General features: G+C 33.1%; 2 protein-coding genes across 6 annotated transcripts; one reads left to right on the top strand and one right to left on the bottom strand.

The window, feature by feature from the left end:
• The first annotated feature begins 382 nt into the window (after positions 1-382).
• On the top strand, positions 383-19623 carry LOC126855461 (calcium release-activated calcium channel protein 1). 5 transcript variants are annotated; one of them, XM_050603158.1, is made up of 4 exons: positions 383-702; positions 14091-14296; positions 16965-17093; positions 17494-19623. In XM_050603158.1, the coding sequence occupies exons 2-4, from the start codon at positions 14123-14125 to the stop codon at positions 18019-18021; spliced, it is 831 nt and encodes a 276-aa protein (XP_050459115.1). In that variant the 5' UTR covers positions 383-702; positions 14091-14122; the 3' UTR covers positions 18022-19623. The 5 variants fall into 5 exon arrangements, with proteins under 5 accessions (XP_050459115.1, XP_050459097.1, XP_050459090.1 ...); XM_050603140.1 differs by lacking the exon at positions 383-702 and adding an exon at positions 3652-4081; XM_050603133.1 differs by lacking the exon at positions 383-702 and adding an exon at positions 3652-4090.
• On the bottom strand, positions 18332-20678 carry LOC126857063 (MORN repeat-containing protein 3-like). Its single transcript, XM_050606158.1, has 4 exons — positions 20658-20678; positions 20305-20562; positions 19663-20002; positions 18332-19424 (listed from the first exon to the last, which is right to left on the bottom strand). The coding sequence occupies exons 1-4, from the start codon at positions 20676-20678 to the stop codon at positions 19273-19275; spliced, it is 771 nt and encodes a 256-aa protein (XP_050462115.1). The 3' UTR covers positions 18332-19272.
• Positions 20679-20748: the final 70 nt, after the last annotated feature.

Here is a 20748-nt window from a genome sequence, read left to right as displayed (position 1 = left end):
AAAAATAATGTAACAAGAGCACAAATGGCGCGAAATTTTCAGTCACCTGTTTCAAAAATACTATAAATAATGCTACGCGAATAAAAGGCCGCGCTTTTTTTATTACTCTATAGACACAACAAATTTGAATCTTATATTGTATGTTTGCTAAGTATAATAATAGGTTATACACACACGGTATACATGTATTCAGCTCGAGTGTGACATGTATCAGTTGTCAGTTCGACTACAGTAGCGCCACTTGACAGATCATACAGCGCGGTACGATGCGGTACTACTACAAGCGTAGCTGAGAGGTCATTTTCCATGTACAGAATCTACATCTACATATATATATATATATATATATATATATATATATATATATATATATATATCCGCGTGGGAGTTCCTCGTTTCGGGGTGGTCGAGGGATGCGACGAGGAAAGACGCGACACGTCACATCGATCAACAAGCTTCGATTCGGCGAGGTCTCGCGAAGTGGTAATCTATTTTTCGCGTGTTTAGTCGCTTTTCGTCGTCCTCGCGAAGTGGATCAGGGAGAATCGCTTGGCCTGCGACCACGTAGCCGAGCATGCGAATCGGTCGATCGTCTTCGATTGGCACTAGAAACAGACGTCGTATATTTTGCGGACGAGCAAGCAGCGTCGATACTTTAAGGGCGCGCGAACCACGGACGCAGAGTCGACTAGCAGCTTCAGCGTAAGTTTTTCAATTTTTCTCTAAAACATATAATACACGTATGCGCGTATCTTATCTCTGAGAGACACACATATACATTTGCGAGGGAGTACGAGACGTCAGCAAGTGGCAGAATAGTTTACGAAACCGGTGGAATTTTTATCAGCTGTTTCTCTACATAGGTTATGTTATGTTTCTCCGGTATAATACTATATGATATATAACAGAATTGACAAAATTATAGAACTATATTAAATATTTCATGAGAAAGAACTTGTATGTACATTTGTGAAAACAAGAATTGTCACATTTTTTTATAATATTGTCTAAGAACATGATGATTATATATCAGTTGCAAATCATTTGTCCTATGAATATTCAATATATATAACATTTCATAAGTAGTTTATAAATAATATATATATATATATATATATATATATATATATATATAAATTTTCTCTTGAGAAAAAGATTAATTACAATAGATTTGCTATCATATAATTGCTGTTATTTGTACATACATATAATATCAAAAATTTGAGCATCGTATATATATGACAGTAATAAATATTCTAGAGAGTTTATGCGATTTTAAAGCATAAATATACATGATAAATCAGTCATTTACTATATGCGTATATACTAATTATAGGCTAATTATAATTTATATAGAATATATCGAAAATTCATACTATACTTTAATTAACATATCTTGTTTATAATTTTGAAATAAGCTACTCTTAGCGAAAATTTCTTAGAGAGGATTTATTTGTCAATTTATTCTAACTTTGTGAAATTTAAAAGCCGTTGGCGAAAAAAGAATTTTGAAGTTATATTACAACCTAATTTTTTGTTAACGCGATATTATTTATTTAAAAACTTCAAAAATACTCTTTTTTCTTCCAAATAGATGAAGACAAAATTGTTTAGCGGTTACATCCTCATTAGATTTATGTAACTTTATACAGAATAAAATCGATCAGAGAGAATCGAAGATTCTTTTTTTGTATATTTTGTTTGCATATTTACATTTGCACATTTACATATTTAATTTCGCGAATCAAACAGTTTCGAGCGATGTGATATGTGACCGATCACGACTTTCTATTTTTATCGTATTGCGACGTAAAATTTCACATATCACAGAAATTTAAATACGATGTCAAAACGAAAGAGTTTTATATATAATGTCAGAAGTCGATATAAATAATTGTCAGATGACGTAATCACTTAGTTTAATGTCTCGGCAAAATTGCGTTTAATGTCCGCTGTTAATCATCTCGGTAATATAAGGGCGATGAGATAGCATTGTTTTATAAAAATTCCAACGATGATCTGTTATCACGTCTTCCATTTCTTTCCTTAATTTTCTTGGTTCAAAATGAAGATTCTTAAATCAACGTTAAATTTTCGATGAATTGAAAGAACGAGAAATTCTTAGCAAACTTTTCACCCTTATTTTGATCACATTTTACTTGAGATTATACAAAGAAAACGCACGACTATCGTGGGACCTGTTACGTAAATTTTTTAAATAAGATGACTTAAAAGCGTCGAGGCAGTTAATTGCGATTACTTTCGGTAGGAGTGTGCTGTTAATGGTACATTAATTCAACTCATACAAGCCAACCGGATGGAATGAGATGTATCGCAAAGAGAGCAGCAAAAAGGGGTCAGATTAGACACGCTGAAACTTGGCTATCGTAATTAAAATTCAGATTGATCGATTGCGATATTGATGCATTCGGATTTTCGCACGCGTGAAATAGTTTGCGACGCAGAGATTGAAACCGAGATTAATAATAACCGATAATTTCAATCGATGCTGAACGCGTGAAAATGGACTTTCATATGATACAAATAGCTATATGTTTGTGACTAAAGATAGATTCTCATTTATCGGAATGATTGAAGATCATTAGAAGCGATTCAGTTTCAATGTAGTTCAAATTTCAATAAATTTAAAGGAGCAGGCAAAAAATATATTTTTTTATTTGTGATAATAAAAAAACACGTAATAATAAAAATAATACCTGCCAGTTTTTCAATATAATTATTAATAAAAATGATAATACGCTTGGTAACAAACTTTACGCTGTAAGATATAATTATATATTTATAACATTTATGACGTCATTAATGAGGAAATGTTTGCGATTTAAATGTTAGTTTTAATGAGATAATTTTTATTGTATGTTATTATTGCACATTATGTAGTTGAACGTGTATGTGCATCTTGAAAGAAATATTTCGTCCTAATGCGCTATCAGTTTTTCTTCCAAGACAAGTAATCGTTTTTTTTTCTATATAATTACCACGACAGTCATGACGTAAAAAGTTTGAACTTTGATATTTAAACGACAGATACGCTTACATGTTTAGAAATAACTATGTAGTTTGTTCTAATCTGAGATATTGAGATATATTTTAGCGACTGCAATATTTTTTATCGAATTTTATCAACTTAATAAATTTTTAAAGAGATTCTTAGGAAAAAAGAAAATTAAAAATAATAGCTTAGCAGCTCAACTAAGATTTTTAAATTTCTATGCAAAATTTATTCACAAAAATATAGCAAATCTCTTTAAATTTTAATCTCTTGTTTTATCGTAACAATCAAAGTAATAAAAATATTCAAAATTGTCTTAAATTTGAAACATTTTTAAATTTTATCGTATATATTAACAAAAAAAAATTTTTTAATTTATCTATAATTAATCTACATTTTCTCATCGTATATATAACACATGTGACATTGCATGTACCATACCTGACATGTCAGGATATGTATCATAACGTAACTTATAACTAATCCCGTTATCGCTTGTCGTTATCGTGGCGGTAATCGCCGTGACAGTGATTCGTTGTTATACGCGTGACACACGATAAGAGTGCATGCGAGATTTCAGCGCGCGAACCGCATGGTAGGTATTTTCCTGGTCTTTTGAAAGCGGCGAGCCAGTCGACGTTTGTCTATCGTCGCAGATCGTGTCACGTTCTCTTCCGCTCGATCGCGTTCCCTATAGCGGTTCTCTTCCCCTCACGAGTGAACTAATGGGAGTGCTCCGTTAGCGCGCCGTCGACGCTAATTGTAGAATTCATGCCGGTGTTCTTCTTCGAATGCTCTATGTTTACTCGTGATGGTAGAAACTCGTAATACGAGAGTGGCACGTAAAAGAGAGATTTTTTCGTATCTATAAAATTCATCGAAATCGATTTTTAAAGAAATCCTATCGTTGTTAGTTTTATTTTTTTATTTATTGCAAAAGAGGGATAACTGATGCTTACAGAGCTTGTTTCATATCCTAATTAACTCGTTATTAGTGTCACGACCTGTCACTATTTTCCATGGCTGCTGTTATGAACATGGAAACTCGTCGCCGTATTGACGCCGGATGTAAGTCTTGTAAGTTCTTTAAAAATTTATTTATGTGATTTTATTTACTCACTATTTTTCTAGGTTTATTAACTATTAATAAGAAACTCAATTTATATATATATATATATATTTTTTTTTTTTTGTTATGATTATTTGCATGATATACATAACATTTAAAATACATGTCAAAGAGTTATTTTAAAATTAAATAAAAAAAAGGCTAGATAAATTACGAATTATCTTTATTAGCTTACATTATTTTTCAATTTTAGTTTTCATTGTTTCAGTGCACAGAGAATAAGATATACGTTCATGTAGGTTCAAGTTATCGAATACCATGTGATCTTTTTAAGATACCGACGCAATAACAACGTTTTGTCGCAGATAAATTTATCATAGCAATAATATTATTTCTGAAAAGAGCTTGCGAATCAGAATTGTTATTGTTTGTTTTTCTCGAACGAATTATCGTTAAGCAAATTTCCGCCAGATTTTTTTTCGGTATCGAGCAGGATAAAATCGAAACAGACCGTAGCTTGATTCACAGAAGTGCACGGAAGACAGATTTTATGGTCTTAAAACAGCTTGTATAATTTCTCATAAGTCCGTGCAATAACAGGATATCGCGAATAATAGGTTACCAACGTAACAATATGCGATTCTATCTGGCCGCGTTATAACGCAACTGATAAGACAAGTTTCCGAAAAGTTTCGATATTCTCGAGGTCTTTCTCCAGATGTCGAATAAATCACGCGCGCACGTAAAGGAAGGCATAGATCTCATGGCTTTAATTAACGCCTGGTTTTATATTTATTATGATCTGGGCTTATATTTATTCCGGCTTCTCTGATCTTATTATTTATCTCTCCGGTTTCAAATATTCGAGATATTCGAGATATTAATAGTATTTATATTTCCGTTTTATTTTTGTGCGAGATTATCTTAAAAGCATGAGCCTTGAATGTTCGAATTAATTCAAAATTATATATTATTCAAAGAAGAAGGAAAGAATTGAATTAATATTGTAACCATGGTATTAATACCATAATGCGCAAATTAAAGGAATATGTATCTGAATCTTTTTTTTTATAAAGACACATTATGGTACGATTAAAGAGTAATTTGCAGATGGATATATATTTTATATCATTACATTTTCTACGAAAGAAACGTAGCTCACGGTTCAAAGGTTTTTTTAGAAACTCTCTATAACACATCACAACATTAACATTCCACTAATACTTGTATGTCTCGGAAACCACGATTATCTTGGCATATGAATCATTCACAATCAACACGATTAAATAGCTTTCTCGTTGAAAATCCAATCATCTTGCGCTGAAAGAACTCCACGATAATGCGATTTATTTATTTGGTCTTTGATAAGTTTTCATAGCAAACATCAGTCAAGTGTTGATCTGTAAAATTTATTTATGATCGATCGTAACCATAAATCGTCTCGTGAAAATACAACGACACTGGTCGAGACTATCTCATTTATAATGGATCTATTTTGAATAATAACACAGATATTATTTTTACTCTATTACAAATGTACATAACATAATTTAGTAAATATAATTTTTCTTCGAAAAAAGATACAGCGTATTCCACAAATAATTTCTTTTTTTATTTCTTAATAGAGGTAGACCATAATAAAATTCTACAGTTTGAATTGAATTTGATTTTGAACACAATAATAATGTAATGCGGGAAATGAAGACATTTTATTTATTTTGTTATTAGAAATATTTGAATATATATTTTGTATTACTATAAATTATAATAATAAATTATAATTTTCGAAATTTATACACTAATATAGAGGTTTGGCAACAGAATTTATTTAAGAATTATGAGTTTTATTGATTTAAAAATCTCTCAAACATCACATATCAATCGCTATCTTTTGCAAGCGATTCTAAAATTTGCGATTAATTTTCAATGTTTAAAACATTTTTTACCTAGAACATTTTTTAACATAAATATTTCAATAACGGATTTATAAATTAATAGCGAACAGTTAAGGAATTTTTTACATATTTCATAATGTAATATTTTAGAAGATACTAATATGGGGATAGTTATCATATATCAGCCGCGAGAGGGTATACACATACAGATAATGTTGTGATTAAAACTTTAAGATTATGGAAGCAGTCTGTGGTGATACAGAGTACAGTTAAGATTATATATCAATATCGTATCAATAATATATCGGCTTGCATCGTTGCAGAAATAATTGGTTAAGCTATCACATAGTGTTACTTTACAAAGTATTCGTCATGGCTAATAGACATAATCATGTATCATATGATCGATTAACGGAGTTTGAACAAGGTTGTACAATAGATCTTCGTGAAACAGGATCCTTTCGTCAAATTGCGAAATTGGACGACGAATGTTTGCGATTTATCGATGGGGGACAGGAAAACATCAAAATTTATAAATGTAATTTTGAATAGCTTAGAAGTACATATCTGTATCGCCACGAATTATTGTCATAACTTTGGAATATTGATTGCTACATTGTTTGTTCTGTATGTACTTATCGTATTGTATTACAATATTGCGCAAACTGGATTATCTCTTTCTTTTCTTTATTTATTTTCCTTAATTTTTTTCTTTATTTATTTTTCTTAATTTTTTTCTTTTTTAAAATTTTTGTATATCTTTAATTTTTATTTATTTATTTTTATTTTCCATTTTTCCAAATTTTGTTATATTAAATTTTGTTGAGAGCGCTATATAATTTATATTACACCGACATATCAACATATACATTTTTAATAAAAAAAAAATGTGCTTATAATAGATCTCAGATTGAAGCTACTGAATTCGAAGAATTAAAAGAAAGTGATAAGTTTATAGCGAGACACCCTATATATCTGCTGACATTTTACGTGCGCATAATGATCTGTATCTTAATCTTTAAGGTATTAAATAGACCAGACCGACCATATACTAACTGTAAGTAATCTACCAGGGATGCCCTGACCCTGACTAACGCACATCGGCTTCTCGCGAAAGTAGGCAACCGCGTCCTGGATAGTTGCCATCGGAGAGAGATCTAAATAGAGATATCGGCGCCGGTCTCTCTTGCAATGGGACGACCACTTTGCGGCCGATCCAATGGATTTCATTCTGCCACGTCAGCCATTGTGCGACAGATGCAGGTGTCTTATTAATCGATGGTTGAATAATATCTCTAAAAACGTAATATATAACATGAGTTTCTAGTCGCAATACACGAACACGAATTTTATATTGTGTGGGAAGAAAGCTCTAAATACTTGAGTTATTTTAGAAATTGTCTTTTGATGTTACATTAAACTAGAGCACTACGTATTACATACGTTATGTTATACCTTGAATCATTTAGTTAAAATAGTATTCTGACACAATTTCACAGCATAAAATTATTTCTTTTCTTCGTATGTATATAGATGTCATATATATATATGTGTGTTTTATATACATATATATACAATGCATACATACAATATAAAAACGGAAGGTTGATAGTGTATCTCAAAATAATATTTTATGAGCTTGGATGTGGATGGCAGTCCATATTTTATGATGTACGTAGAATCTTTTGTATCGAAACTGTAATGATGATAATCTAGAATTTCAAAATAAAAAGAAAATTACGAGTTTCTTAATCAAATCTCGCGATAATTGTGTTTATGGAAATTTGTTCATTACTTTATTTTACTCGATCATAATGTAATTAGTTTTTTAAATATCATACAACAATTGTGAAACAAAAATTATCCGCATTTTATTTCTATAATTAATTACAACTACAACAGGGAATTTATAAACATTTTTCCATATAGTCCCTTTGCTTTTCAATGTACTTGGTTCAGCATTCTACAAATTTGTTTATGACCTCAAAAAAAATGTTTCTGGTTATGCTATCAGTCACGCATGCACTGCGGCTTTCACGTATCGGTCTGTAAAAAATCTGCTGCTTATACAATACAATTGAAACACTTTAAAATCTGGAGTTTGAAGTCTTGGATCATCCATTGCATAGCCCTGACCATTCACTATTTTTTAAGGTTTCTTTAAGTGAATCAAAACAAAAAGATGGTAATCTGAAGGAGCTAGGTCAGGGTTATACAGTGAATAAAATTATAAAATTATTTAGAAAATGATTACATTTAAGTAATTACGCATAGAGCACGTGTGTTGTAAGATGTGGCATATAGGAAGTCAAATATCGTATTGTGACTATTGCGAGAAACCGCGGAAATTTATCATTTTTAAAAAATGGAGAAATAACGTATTTTCTCGTATTTTGTCTCAAATTAGAGTCGATAAATAAAGATATGCGTTAAACTGAAATCGATGTCTTGTATAATAATATTTTATTCTTTTTAAACGACTTCCATTATTATTAGCCGATGCAGAGTATAAGATAAAAATGCTTATCTTTTTACGCAATTTTAGTATTCATTTATCTTATTCAAATATATAGTATATTTTAAAATTCTATCTCAATATATATATTTTTTTTAAACATACATGTACAAACATTGATGTTTTATATACATACATCAACATTTCCATATTGGAATTATTCTGGTATAAAATGAGTTCGGTGAATTTTGCTTACGTAAAATGATATTATTCGTAATTTTCGATCCACCTATTTCGCCTAACAAGCTGAAGAGTGACGGTTTCATCCGCTGTTTGTTTTTAGGAGTCCAAAGAGTGGTATTCGCGGCATGATTAAATCGTAGAATCAAGTATCATGATGTGCTATTTTGCGGAAATAACAAAGTTACGTGAACATGATAAGCTTAATATACTTGTGCAATCATAATACTATTTATGAATATTGCGTTCAAATAAAAAAATTATTTCCACTTATTTTTTGTTATAATTACACGTGATACCATTTTATTTTCGTCTCGTTATCTTCAGGAAATATATACAAATGCCTTTAAAAATGCAAATCGTATGTATGCATATGTTTGCTACATATAATCCATGTGCATATTTGCTATTACAATTTAAAGCATAGCAAACTGCGAAAAGAAAACATGCTGCTTAGTATCCTCGAAAGCATTGGCGCTTATGACGCAACAAGCATTGTTATCTTTTTTGACGTTAATATTTACATATGAGCAGTATGTATTACAAGTAAGGCAACACGCGATAAAATGCGAACTATGAAATAGAAAATTGACAACGGTGCCGCATTACTCAATAACAATACGCAATATGAGAGAATAAGAAAACAATCTCAATTAAAAAGCACAAAAATAATAATTTTTTTCTATATAAATTTCTATCTCTTTTAGCATGTAATATTACTTTTTGTAAAAAAAATAGTAAAGAATGAAACTGGCAGTGATAAGATGAAAGAAACGAATACATTGAATATCTGTAAATAAGAAATATAAAGGAACATATATATCCTTATCTATATCGTGTATCGATATTTTTTGTGGCCATATATATGTTTCTTCATTATTTTTATATTCCATTGTATCAATGAGTATGTTGCAAGAATAAGTGATCTTTTCAAATTAGATTTTGGACACTCTGGATCACTCAGAGTTTTATAGGAAATTGAATTTGGAACAAAAAAGTTCCCATAACCATAGATTGAAAAACGTTCTCTAGTAAAGATAACAATGACACACGCACACGTGTCGTTCATGTCATACGAATTCGCGCGTTTGACGTTTGACGCGTTGGTTGTCGCGGCTCGCCGGCGATCTTCGGCCAATCTCGGGTGCGCTCGATGTCGCGTCGTGTTGGCAGACCGGACGGACACGGCTCGTCGTCGGCGATCTTCGGCCGACCTCGGGTGTTCTCGGTGTCGCGTCGCTCGCCGGCGTCGCTCGTTCATGTTCATGTTCATCAGTCACCGGTTGGTGTCCCCCGCATAAACGTCATTTAATTGCAAGTGTCTTTATGTGCGCACGCGTTCATTTTTGACGCGCGAACGAAGAGTGACAGAGTTCTCCCCGGATCTGTGCGAATTACGTGGATCAATGATGCGATAGTCATTGCGGAAGGAGACGCATATTGAGAAAAAGAGAGCCGGATCTTACGTTCGTCATGACTCTGCGGTGTTCGCAATTTCGCGTTCTGAGACAGGTAATTTTCCTCTTTTTTTTTTTCTTTCGCTCATGACATTTTTTGTTATCAATGCTCGCAAACATACGACCTCGTTCCATACGGTAATTTTGTTTTGCTCCGGATCGCAGTACGATAAAAAACCCTGATATGTCGCGGAAGATTATGCGAGGACAATAATTGCGATTCGCTGCAAGTTAATAATCTATACAGGCAGTCGTCTCCGATTGCATTAATCGCGATTTAATTCCGTACGCGAGCCGCAACGGCGGGGAATCGAACGTGGCGTTCTTAGGTTCGTATTTTTAGTAATATTGGCACACGCGGTATTAATCATATTGGCAACGGTGACCAATGCCCTATAGTTTTTATGAGAAAGTTGAAACTCATTTTCGCGCCCGGACGGTCTTTGCTCTGGTCACGAATAATACGATGAGACTCCGTCGTCTCGCAATCTATCTTTGTCTTTTGCGGCCAATTCGCCGCCGTGGAGACGGCCAGGATTACATATATCGCGATTTGTTGTATGTTGGTACCATCAGTGGCGTAATCGACAACGGGGGTCAAAGTGCCGGTGTCGGCATGGTCAGCAATATTTAAAAAATAAAAAGAGGAAGGAGAGAAAATGAAATTGTGACAGAAGTAGAGAGGGAAAAAAGACGAAGGAAAAAAAAAAAAAATTTATCATGTACGTATATTTTTGTCAATTATTTTATAATTATTTTATATCTTTATTGCACTTCTCTTCTCTCTCGTTTTATTCCTTTTTTTTATTATTAAGATTAACAAATTTAGGGAATTAAGGAGTGAAAAATAATTAAACTTGAGATATGATCGGAAAAGATGAGACGATTATTCTCTCCAAGTGTCTGTAAAGAGATTTAAATGTTACATCATTGTGGCGTGCGGAGGAAATAGGATGATTATCGAATGCTAAGGACGATTGTGATCAGCGATGCGAATGATGCGAGAGAATATTTGCTGTAAACCCGTTTTAAATGAATCAGCGCTTAAAATTGTTATCTTCAAGACGCAATAAAATGTATATATTTGTAAACTACAATAATGTTTAGATGTTGACTTACAAAATGACACGATGGTTATAAGATAGCGTAAAATATTGGTCAAAACATCATATCTGTTTTTCTTATATAATTTTCCCTATATTTCTATATATCAAATAAGATGAGACATACTAAATGTGTGGGTGCTTTTATTCTTAAGAAGGAGATAAAAAAAGTTTAAAAAGTTTCTGTATATAATAATATAATTTTTAGAATATAATATAATATATAGGGTGTCTCGGAATTGGTGGTACAAACGGAAAGGAGATTTTTTATATATGAAAAAATAAATCGAAAATGTAAAATAACATTTTTTTTTTATACGAGGCTTCGTTTTTCGAGAAAAACGACTTTAAATATTCGTCAGATATGCGTGCTATGTCTAAATCGAGCTCACTATATGTTATACCGACATATTTGTGTTTACAAACAATGTTAATATCAAAGGATATTTCGGAGATAAGTCAAGATGTGTTTATTTTTTTTAATTTTGTTTTATTTATAAAATATAATGTTTAATAAACATTAAATACTATAAAATATTTTATTGTTTTATATGATGTAATTGAATTTGCGATTGAAATTCTTATTAAAGATCATATAGACAAATTCGATATAATTGGATATAATTATGAAGCTTTTAAATATCAATCGATTTTTTATTAAAAAAACTGAGAAATATCGATTCCAAATTTAATAAATAATCTTTCAGAAGATTTTATCATTAAGATTTTAAATTAATTTGTTTTGTACTTTTAAGATAGAGCGCTATCAAAAAAAAAAAGATAAAATAAACGAAATGATATAACAAAAAGAAAAGGAACAGATGTAGAGATATTAATCATATTTTAACTCATAAATGAAGCTTAAAATTAAGTTTTTTGTGAGTTTGTTACATTGATGTGTATTTTTTTTTATGTAATTTGACGTACATTTTCGTGATAGAAGCGTAAATTATAGCGATGCAAAAAACTTAAAAAATTTTAATATTGAAAAAGATTGCGCATTTTTTTTACATTTAATATTTTAACCATAAGTGATGTGTACGTATTCGGATCAAGTAATCCTTTTCAACGGTGAGGTTTGACCCAGACCGCTTTCCGCGAGCATGCATCACATTTATGACCTTGCACGCGTTACAAGAAAACATATTCGACGTGACAGTGAACGCATAAATTTACGGAGACGCGCACGCGGTATGTCATCCTCAAGTTAGTAAGTTTCTAAGTAAGAGTTAGGACAAACATTTATATATGCATATACGTATCTGATTTATTACATCATTTCGTATGTCGCTTTATTTGGTGACTTTTTCCTTTTTCAAATTTAAAAATCTACTCGTCGTATAACTCGAAGTATAGTAAAGTTTGATTGATCAATCTGGGAAAAAATTTCTTTCTCTCAAATATGATTCTGCTGCGACGAGTGGATTTTCGAAAACAACTCCTATTACATATGATGGGTGAATATGTTAATAATAAGATCATTATCTCAATGTTCTCAAATTCTCTCACTTGAGAAATTCTACATCCGTTCGCCGGCCTCTATTACATCGCACGATGCGGATTTTTCGATCGCTCCGGCTACTGACTGACAGATGAGATCCTTCTCGGCCGACAATGTGTACGTCTCGCATGAGTGGTTCAATTAGCGTGCTTGTTAAAGCAAATCGAACAGCGTGTCACGTTTCGCGACGGTAAATCTCCATTGTTTATTGTTCTCGCCGAACTCGAGACCGGACGAAACTAATCATAAACTGAGAAAAAACAAAATGAGTTGAAGATATACTTATTCACTTTTTCAGCTGTATTTTTTGGTGCGTTATAAAATACAAGATATTTTTTTTTTTTATGCATTTTGACTCGTATAATTTATTATGCATCGTTTGTGGCATTGATATTTTGAAATCGAATTTTGTAGAGTGTTGAAATATCATCACGTTTGCATATTGAAGCGCTGACTTATGGTCAGCCACAATTTTATGACACTTTCTTTAGCGCCTATTATGCCGTCCTACATTATTAAACGCTATCATGAGATGAAGTGATGAGAACAATTAAGATTGATGCGATCTAAAATAAAGAGAAATTTTCTTGAGCTTCTCTTTAAGAGGCTCTCTATATTACTTTCTACTACATAGCAGAAATCGAATAATGTTGAAACTTAAAAGTTATAATAAATAAAGAATAATATACTTAATATAATATAATATAAAAGAGATTATTTAATATGTAAAATATTAAATTAATATAATATAAATAATATACAAGGTGGACTTATTGTTAAACATTCCGACCAGACTTTGAGATTTTAAAGGAAATTTAATTCTGCACAAAAAGTTTCGTATAACCATGAGTTGAGAAATGCTTCCTTAAAAAGTTGTTCGATCCATGTTTATAGGAAACTTTTTGTTCAGAATTAAATTTACTATATAAAATCCAAATTTGGCCGGAACATTTAGACTCTGTATATATTAATAAATTTACATGGCAAGATATTAAGTCCAAAATGCAATAAATCGAAAGGCGAATGAAACTAAAATATAATTTACGATGTTTTTTTCATAATGATTAATATAAACTTTACATAGTGCTTTCTCTCTTACCTAGCTATTAGTCTAATATATTTGAAATAATTTCAAAAATAAAATATAGACAAAATGATAATAATATCAGCTCTTAATATCCACATTATGTGCACCCATGTCGTTCCTACGTTTTCCTGCGCGTCTCTTTTATTCTAATCTCTCTTTTATTCTAATATTTCATTTTTTGACATTTGTTGAATGGTTGTTTTTCTCCTTTACGTAGATAAGCGCGTGACCAGAAGAAGGCCGTTTTATATTGAATTCGTTTCGTTTCAGCTCCGGACAGAAACGCGCGAGGATCAAGCCTGATGTCCGTATGGTCGACCAGCACCGGACGCAATACAGTGTTTGCCGCGCAGAGCGGCGGAGAGGTGCTTCCCACTTCGCACCTGCCGATCCACGTACACGTAGCGCACGCACACCTGCGCAACCCTGACGGCCACTGCTTTCACAAGCCGTACCACGACCACCACTACTGTCAGGTCGGTACACATCTATTTATTCCCCGTCCGATCCTTATCGTGGATCTTTACCGTATCCTTATTCTTTTCTCCTCATCCTCACCGCGCGACATGCGCGACTTGTAACATAAGCGTCTTCTCTTTCTATTCTGCGTCCTCTGCCGCACGTGTTCTTATACCATTCCATGTCATTTTCTTGTCCTCGTGTTATTACTGTTCCTGCTCCCAGTATGTACATACTCGTCGTCGTCGTCGGTTTGAGACAATTGACTGTGATTTTTTTATTACCGCGGATATTCAAGAGACTTAATTTGAATATTTAAGGTATACTTTCTCGATTCCAAGATCGATTATCGTTAACATGTTCAAATTTCATATTTCAGATATATATTTTTGTTTTGTTGACATATGTTATTTTTTGGAATCAGTAAACTTATTATGCTTTCACATAAACTTTTACAAATTATTTATACAAATACTTTTTACACATCATCTCTCATTGCAGATATAAAATCATGTGTCATATCATTTATAAACTTTTATCAAAAATTACTATTGCAGGAACAGATTAAATTAAAATCGGTTTCACGCTTTTTATTTTATATACAATTTAAAAAATCTTATCCTGTGATCAATTCGAATGTGTTACGAAAAAAATTGAGTCGTTCGGAAAAAAAATAGTAGCAGAATAACACTTGTTACAACAATGTTAGATTAGACACGATTTCCGTAAACGCACGTGTAGAATTATTTTTAACAAATAATGAGCTTCGTTTTCTTTGAATCCATAATAGCGCCTTTAACCGCCGCTTTAAAGCAACGTAAGCACGTTGATTATTCGATTGATCAATTGATCGATGAATAGATGACATATCAATTTCATTGCGTTTTATTCCGTTCGTCTCGATGACGCGTGTCTTTTTTAAAATCTAGTTATATTCGTCGATTCGAATACTGTTGTTACATTTGACTTTGAGCGCACGATTAATCGCGCATGTTTTTCAATGCTTTATTCTGAATGTATTACGTACTGATAATTATCCGGATGTCATTCATAACGATAACATCGTAATATCATACTCTCGTATCTTTTTTTTTCATTTGCATGTGGTGAATTATCTTCGTATTCTTGTAATTTAATTTACAAAATATTTTTATCAAATAAATGTGTGTAAAATATCTTAAACATCACATCTTAAATATACATATTTGCCTAATTTAGATTTTTTCCATGCATATGTATTTTTGTGTTTGTGATATATGCTTGCTACGATTTACGAATTAATTTACGAGTTAATTTTTGTAGTTACGTTAATCAATTAACTGTTCCTGTTTCGAAAAAATATCGCATATAATCGCATGTTTTTTGAGATGTTGCATTAGGCCATTGGGAGTTTACGGCAATTAGCGATATGATTATCTATAAATGTGACGTAAGATATGATGTTCCCCTCTCATCATACATATATACATACATATATATATATACTTCCTCTTTCTATTTATTGCTCTCATGTATGGTTGTACGCTGCTCATTTGTAACCATCTGCTCATTGTTCACAAAATGATGTAATCCGAGGAATTTATATTTTGATGCGATACTACTGTAAGATGTACTTAAAAGTACTATTTGTATATCAAATTGTCGAAATAACAGATAGATTGATAATTAAGACACTCGTATCTCTTTTTAGCTAAACAAACGAAAGTCTGGTATCGGTATCGTATGACAAATGTGTCTTCATCTCATTTCTAGTCATCATTTTCATATCATTTTATATTAAGACATAACTGTATTCAGTACTGAAAGTATTTAGAGCGAGGAAAGAAACCGATTATTTAATTGCTTAATGTATTTACACTCATAATTAATTTCAATTATCGTACTTGGATGCATAATAAATAGATTGTCACGCGAATCGCCGAGTATCGGAAATATTCGAGAACGCATATATCGGATTTCGTCGATTGCGAGGTCAGTTTTTCTAAACAAGCGAATATTTTACGCTTCGTAATGGAAATATGCTGCTCGAACTATTTTTTGTTCTGCGTATTTCTTGCATTTAGCATTTTATATATTTATATATATATTTTTTAAGTTTGACGTATTTGCAATATTTCGTTCGCACTGACGATCGGAAATTTCAAGATCGTCATTTACGAATCGAATTAAGTAACATACTTCCGACAAATAGAAACATCGCGTAAATCACGTGTCTCCCTCATTAATGCATGCATCAGTTCATCGAAAGACGCTCGCGCGTGTGTATATGTGTATGTGTGTCTCTTCTCATGCTTGCCAGACTTCCCGCAAGACGCACGTAGTCGATCTTTCATCACATTCGCTCATATTCTCTTTTCTATGTTTTCATTAATTTTCGTTATTATTTGTTTCGTTCAGCACCCATTGGTTTTTTGTCCTACGCGGGACTTTTGGCAAGTGCTCCCATTGGCACCGACGTTGCCATCGATCTTCGGTATGTGTCCCTCTCTCTTTTTTATTCGGGCTTAAGCTTTCATCGGCGAATTACGTCTGATTGCAAAATTAATATCGCAGACGCTTTAGTCCGGTGTGTGACGAGAACACGGTCGCGTACCTCCTTTTATTTTATTTTATTTTATTTTATTGCGCGCCTTTTTGTCCCAGTCTGAACTAATTTGCCATTTCTGCCTTCGTTCTGTTCGCCAGTCGACGATGTCGCAAGCGGGGGATGGCCTTCACACGCCGGGTTACCTGTCTTGGAGAAAACTACAGCTGAGCCGCGCGAAGCTCAAGGCGTCCAGTAAAACATCGGCCCTGCTTTCCGGTTTTGCTATGGTAAGGAAACATACGATAAATCCTTCTACGTGTGGAGCGATAAATTTTTTATTGCGACTCCTTTATATTGTCAAGATTATTCATAAATAGATACGTGTCTTTCGCAATGATTAATCAAGATACGATGAAATGCAATTTTGAATGTTAATAAAATCCAACATAAATTTATTGAGCAAAAATGAGAAAATTCTTGCGAGTTGAAGAGATGCTTTATATCCCGGGAATATGCGAGTTTAAATTCAAATATTTAGATCGTCAAAAATTTAAATTATATACATATATTTTTCAGTTTTATTTTTTCTTGATCGCAAGCTTGATGTCGCAGAACATCTTGGAATCTTTAATATATTCTCGATAATGTACGATAATCAGTATAAAATCATAATCGATCATTATACAGGTTGCCATGGTGGAGGTACAGTTGACTGAGAAAACAAAAGTTCCCGACGCGATGCTGATTGCCTTCGCCGTGTGCACAACTCTCCTAGTAGCTGTTCACATGCTGGCGCTGATGATATCCACGTGCATATTACCAAACATCGAGGCCGTCTGTAATCTGCACAGTATAAGCCTCGTGCACGAGTCGCCGCACGAACGTTTACATTGGTATATCGAGATCGCGTGGGCCTTTTCTACGTTACTCGGGCTCCTGTTGTTTCTACTGGAGATTGCGATACTCTGTTGGGTGAAGTTCTACGACTTTTCAAAGGTGGCCGCCTGGTCGGCCTGCATAGTGATGATACCGGTACTGATAATCTTCCTCGCGTTCGCGATACACTTTTATCGGAGCTTGGTCGCGCATAAGTACGAGGTTACGGTGTCAGGAATACGAGAGCTCGAGTTACTAAAGGAGCAAATCGAGTCCACGGATGTGGAGGGCAGAAATGGTGTCAATCTTCTACGGACCGGCGCAACGCATATCGTTTGAACCGGTCTTCTCAATCTTCCCTGTTGCCGGATTATTTTAAATTGAACGCGCAAAAAGTTGCCTCGTGAAATACGAGGCGAGAGGGGCAGAGATCTGTTACAGTATGCGGATGCTGCGATGAATACCGCGGTGTTTCTTGAAAGATCTCCCACTGGGAAACGAAATCTTTCGAGTGTATACGTAAGTTACTCACGAAGAACATGACAAATGACCGCTCTCTTTGTGTTCATACACGCGCTGCAGATGTTTGAAAGTTCGGTCAAATAAGATCTTCCTGTTTTCTTTTTTCTTTTTTGTTTTTATACGCGTGTCTTCTGTGATGTAAATTAATGTAAGTACAATGAAACTCTACTCATTGATGATGTGAAAGCATCGCAGTGTCAGTGTTTTAGGAAGGAGACAAAGTTTGATAAAATGTCATTGTATATGTAGGCACAGAATACATTCCTTCATTCGCGTTGCGACTTAAAAGTAGGAAGAATAATAGTGCGTTCTAATTCTGAGAAGATATATCGAGACCCGCAGTTTAAAGAACGCGATAGCCTTTTATCAGAAGGTGACGCGATCGGCTGACTATGCAGTTGAATGTACTTATCTTTTTATTGAAACAAAAAACGTGCTTATTTTCGAAAAACGCGATTAACGTTTACATTTCTTAACTATCTCTGCAAGTTGTCAAACACGTACGAATAATATACAACAAATATTTTGCGTTATATAAATTTGCCATTCGATATGCAGAAAGTTAATACTTTTCTCGAAAATATATTTTTGATTCGCGACCGCGCAGTGATTTCCTTTACAATCAATATCTCAACATGTAAATACATTAATTTGAGGTACATATGTTACGATTATCATAAAAATAAATGAAATATCAAGACGTGGGAGAACCGGACTCGTATATACATGATTTAGTGGGTAATTTAATATGTGTTATATTTCGATTACGATGAAAGTCGAATATGTTTGATTATTATTCGTAAAATTATACTTTTACGGCGCGCAAATCAACGCTATATAATAGCGACGCGATTATCAAAATGAAACGGACATAGTTACGAAATCACGCACGGATTATATTTTTCGTTCGCTGTAAATGCGGAAAGGACAGATAACACATGAAACATGTATGTCTAAATCGATTAAAGAAAACATAAACGAGAGATGACGCAAGGCACTTATAAGTGCAGCACTGCTTGACTATTTATCCTTGGAATATGTAATAATATCGGATATAAAGCTTGACTGTCAGTGATAGTCGATGTCCTCTATCGTGCTGTTGATACAGATGTCGTTCTCCCAATGACCGATCTGCACTTGACGGCTGTCAAAGTGATAGAAGACCCCTCGACCTTCCTTCTTGCCATTTATAAATTGACCCTCGTAGATATTACCATTTTCTATGGGGGATTTTAGGATAAATATTTATGAATTTTCAGAAGAGTATCTCGCGCTTGAATAAGAGACTAATAAGGGAGCTTAAAGTTAATGCGCCAAACGAGAATAAGATCAAGCAAGCAATTAAGGAGAAAAATGTATCATTCTCTATGTAATATGTCATTAAAGGGAGAAAAAAAATGACAAATATTTTAAAGCAAATTTATTTTGCGAAGTTGTATTTAAAAATTTCATGCGTACTTTGAATGAGTATCCCTTCTCCATGATAACGATCGTTCAGCCATGTGCCTTGATAATATCCACTGCCGCATTTATACCAAATCTCACCGTAACCGTCCCGTTTGTTTTTCCGAAACATTCCTTCGTAATAGCTGCCGTCTCTGTACCAATTGCTCCCGAATCCGTGCTTTCTTCCTTTCGCCCAATCACCGCCGTACACTTTACATATGGTACCGTCTTCCGAAATTTTACTCAAAATACCATAGCCATGTTTACGATCCTTGAGCCAGTCACCTTCGTACATCCAGCCGAGGCTGCGCGAAAAATTATTCCATATGTAATAGCGAATGAAATATCGGGACTCGAATGTATGTCGATATTACGATATAAAAAAAAGTCCTTTTAATTATTTAATGTGATTACATCAAAACTTATAGTATTTAATTTCTTTTTATATTCCCATGATTATTAAATTAAATAGAAATTATAATTAAAACATATAATTATATTTACGTTTAATATTTTTATTTATATCGTTTTTAAATCATAAAACTAGATAGAAACAAGTGCAATTTATATTTTATCAAAAAGAGATTATAATCTTGGGGTTATTATATAAAAAATACTGACTAAGGAGTAAAATATTGATTAAAAGTTAAGTAGATATCTAAGAAAAGATACTTGAGGGATGCAATTTTTATGACACCTGCTTACTCCTATGCCTTTGCCCTCTCTCTTATCGTTTCTCCATTCACCCTTGTAATATGCTTTAACGATACGTTTTGCTTCAGGCATGTATACAGCGTGAAGCCAACCATTACGTTTGCAAGATTCTATTCGTTGTTCGCACCACGTAGTTTTTTGTACTTTTAAGAATGGCATTGTCAAATATTCGTAAAGGATACATGTTGATTTTTCATTCTATGTGAACAATTGACGATTTCCATAGATTAACGATATAATTGCCTAATTCACATTGTATGATGCATTATCTTGCGCTATCTATTACAAATTGCTTCAAAATAATAAAAGGTCATGTATATATAATTTTGGTAAAAGATATAATTTTAATAAGAAGCAAATTGAAAAAAGAATTGCATTTGTGTT

This window comes from Cataglyphis hispanica, chromosome 2, assembly GCF_021464435.1.
Source record: "Cataglyphis hispanica isolate Lineage 1 chromosome 2, ULB_Chis1_1.0, whole genome shotgun sequence".
Taxonomy (NCBI): Eukaryota; Metazoa; Arthropoda; class Insecta; order Hymenoptera; family Formicidae; genus Cataglyphis; species Cataglyphis hispanica.
The sequence above is the reverse complement of the archived record's forward strand: the minus strand, read 5'-3'. Positions and strand labels throughout refer to the sequence as shown.

Bases quoted from the DNA above. Each gene is read 5' to 3' on its own strand.
- LOC126855461 (XM_050603133.1), top strand. From the start codon at position 4,033: ATGGCTGCTGTTATGAACATGGAAACTCGTCGCCGTATTGACGCCGGA. The intron at 14,297-16,964 runs GTCGGTACACAT...TCTGTTCGCCAG, and splicing joins ACGACCACCACTACTGTCAG to TCGACGATGTCGCAAGCGGG. The intron at 17,094-17,493 runs GTAAGGAAACAT...ATCATTATACAG, and splicing joins TGCTTTCCGGTTTTGCTATG to GTTGCCATGGTGGAGGTACA.
- LOC126857063 (XM_050606158.1), bottom strand. From the start codon at position 20,678: ATGACCTTTTATTATTTTGAA. The intron at 20,563-20,657 runs GCAATTTGTAAT...TTGTTCACATAG, and splicing joins TGACCTTTTATTATTTTGAA to AATGAAAAATCAACATGTAT. The intron at 19,425-19,662 runs GTACGCATGAAA...AATCCCCCATAG, and splicing joins AGAAGGGATACTCATTCAAA to AAAATGGTAATATCTACGAG.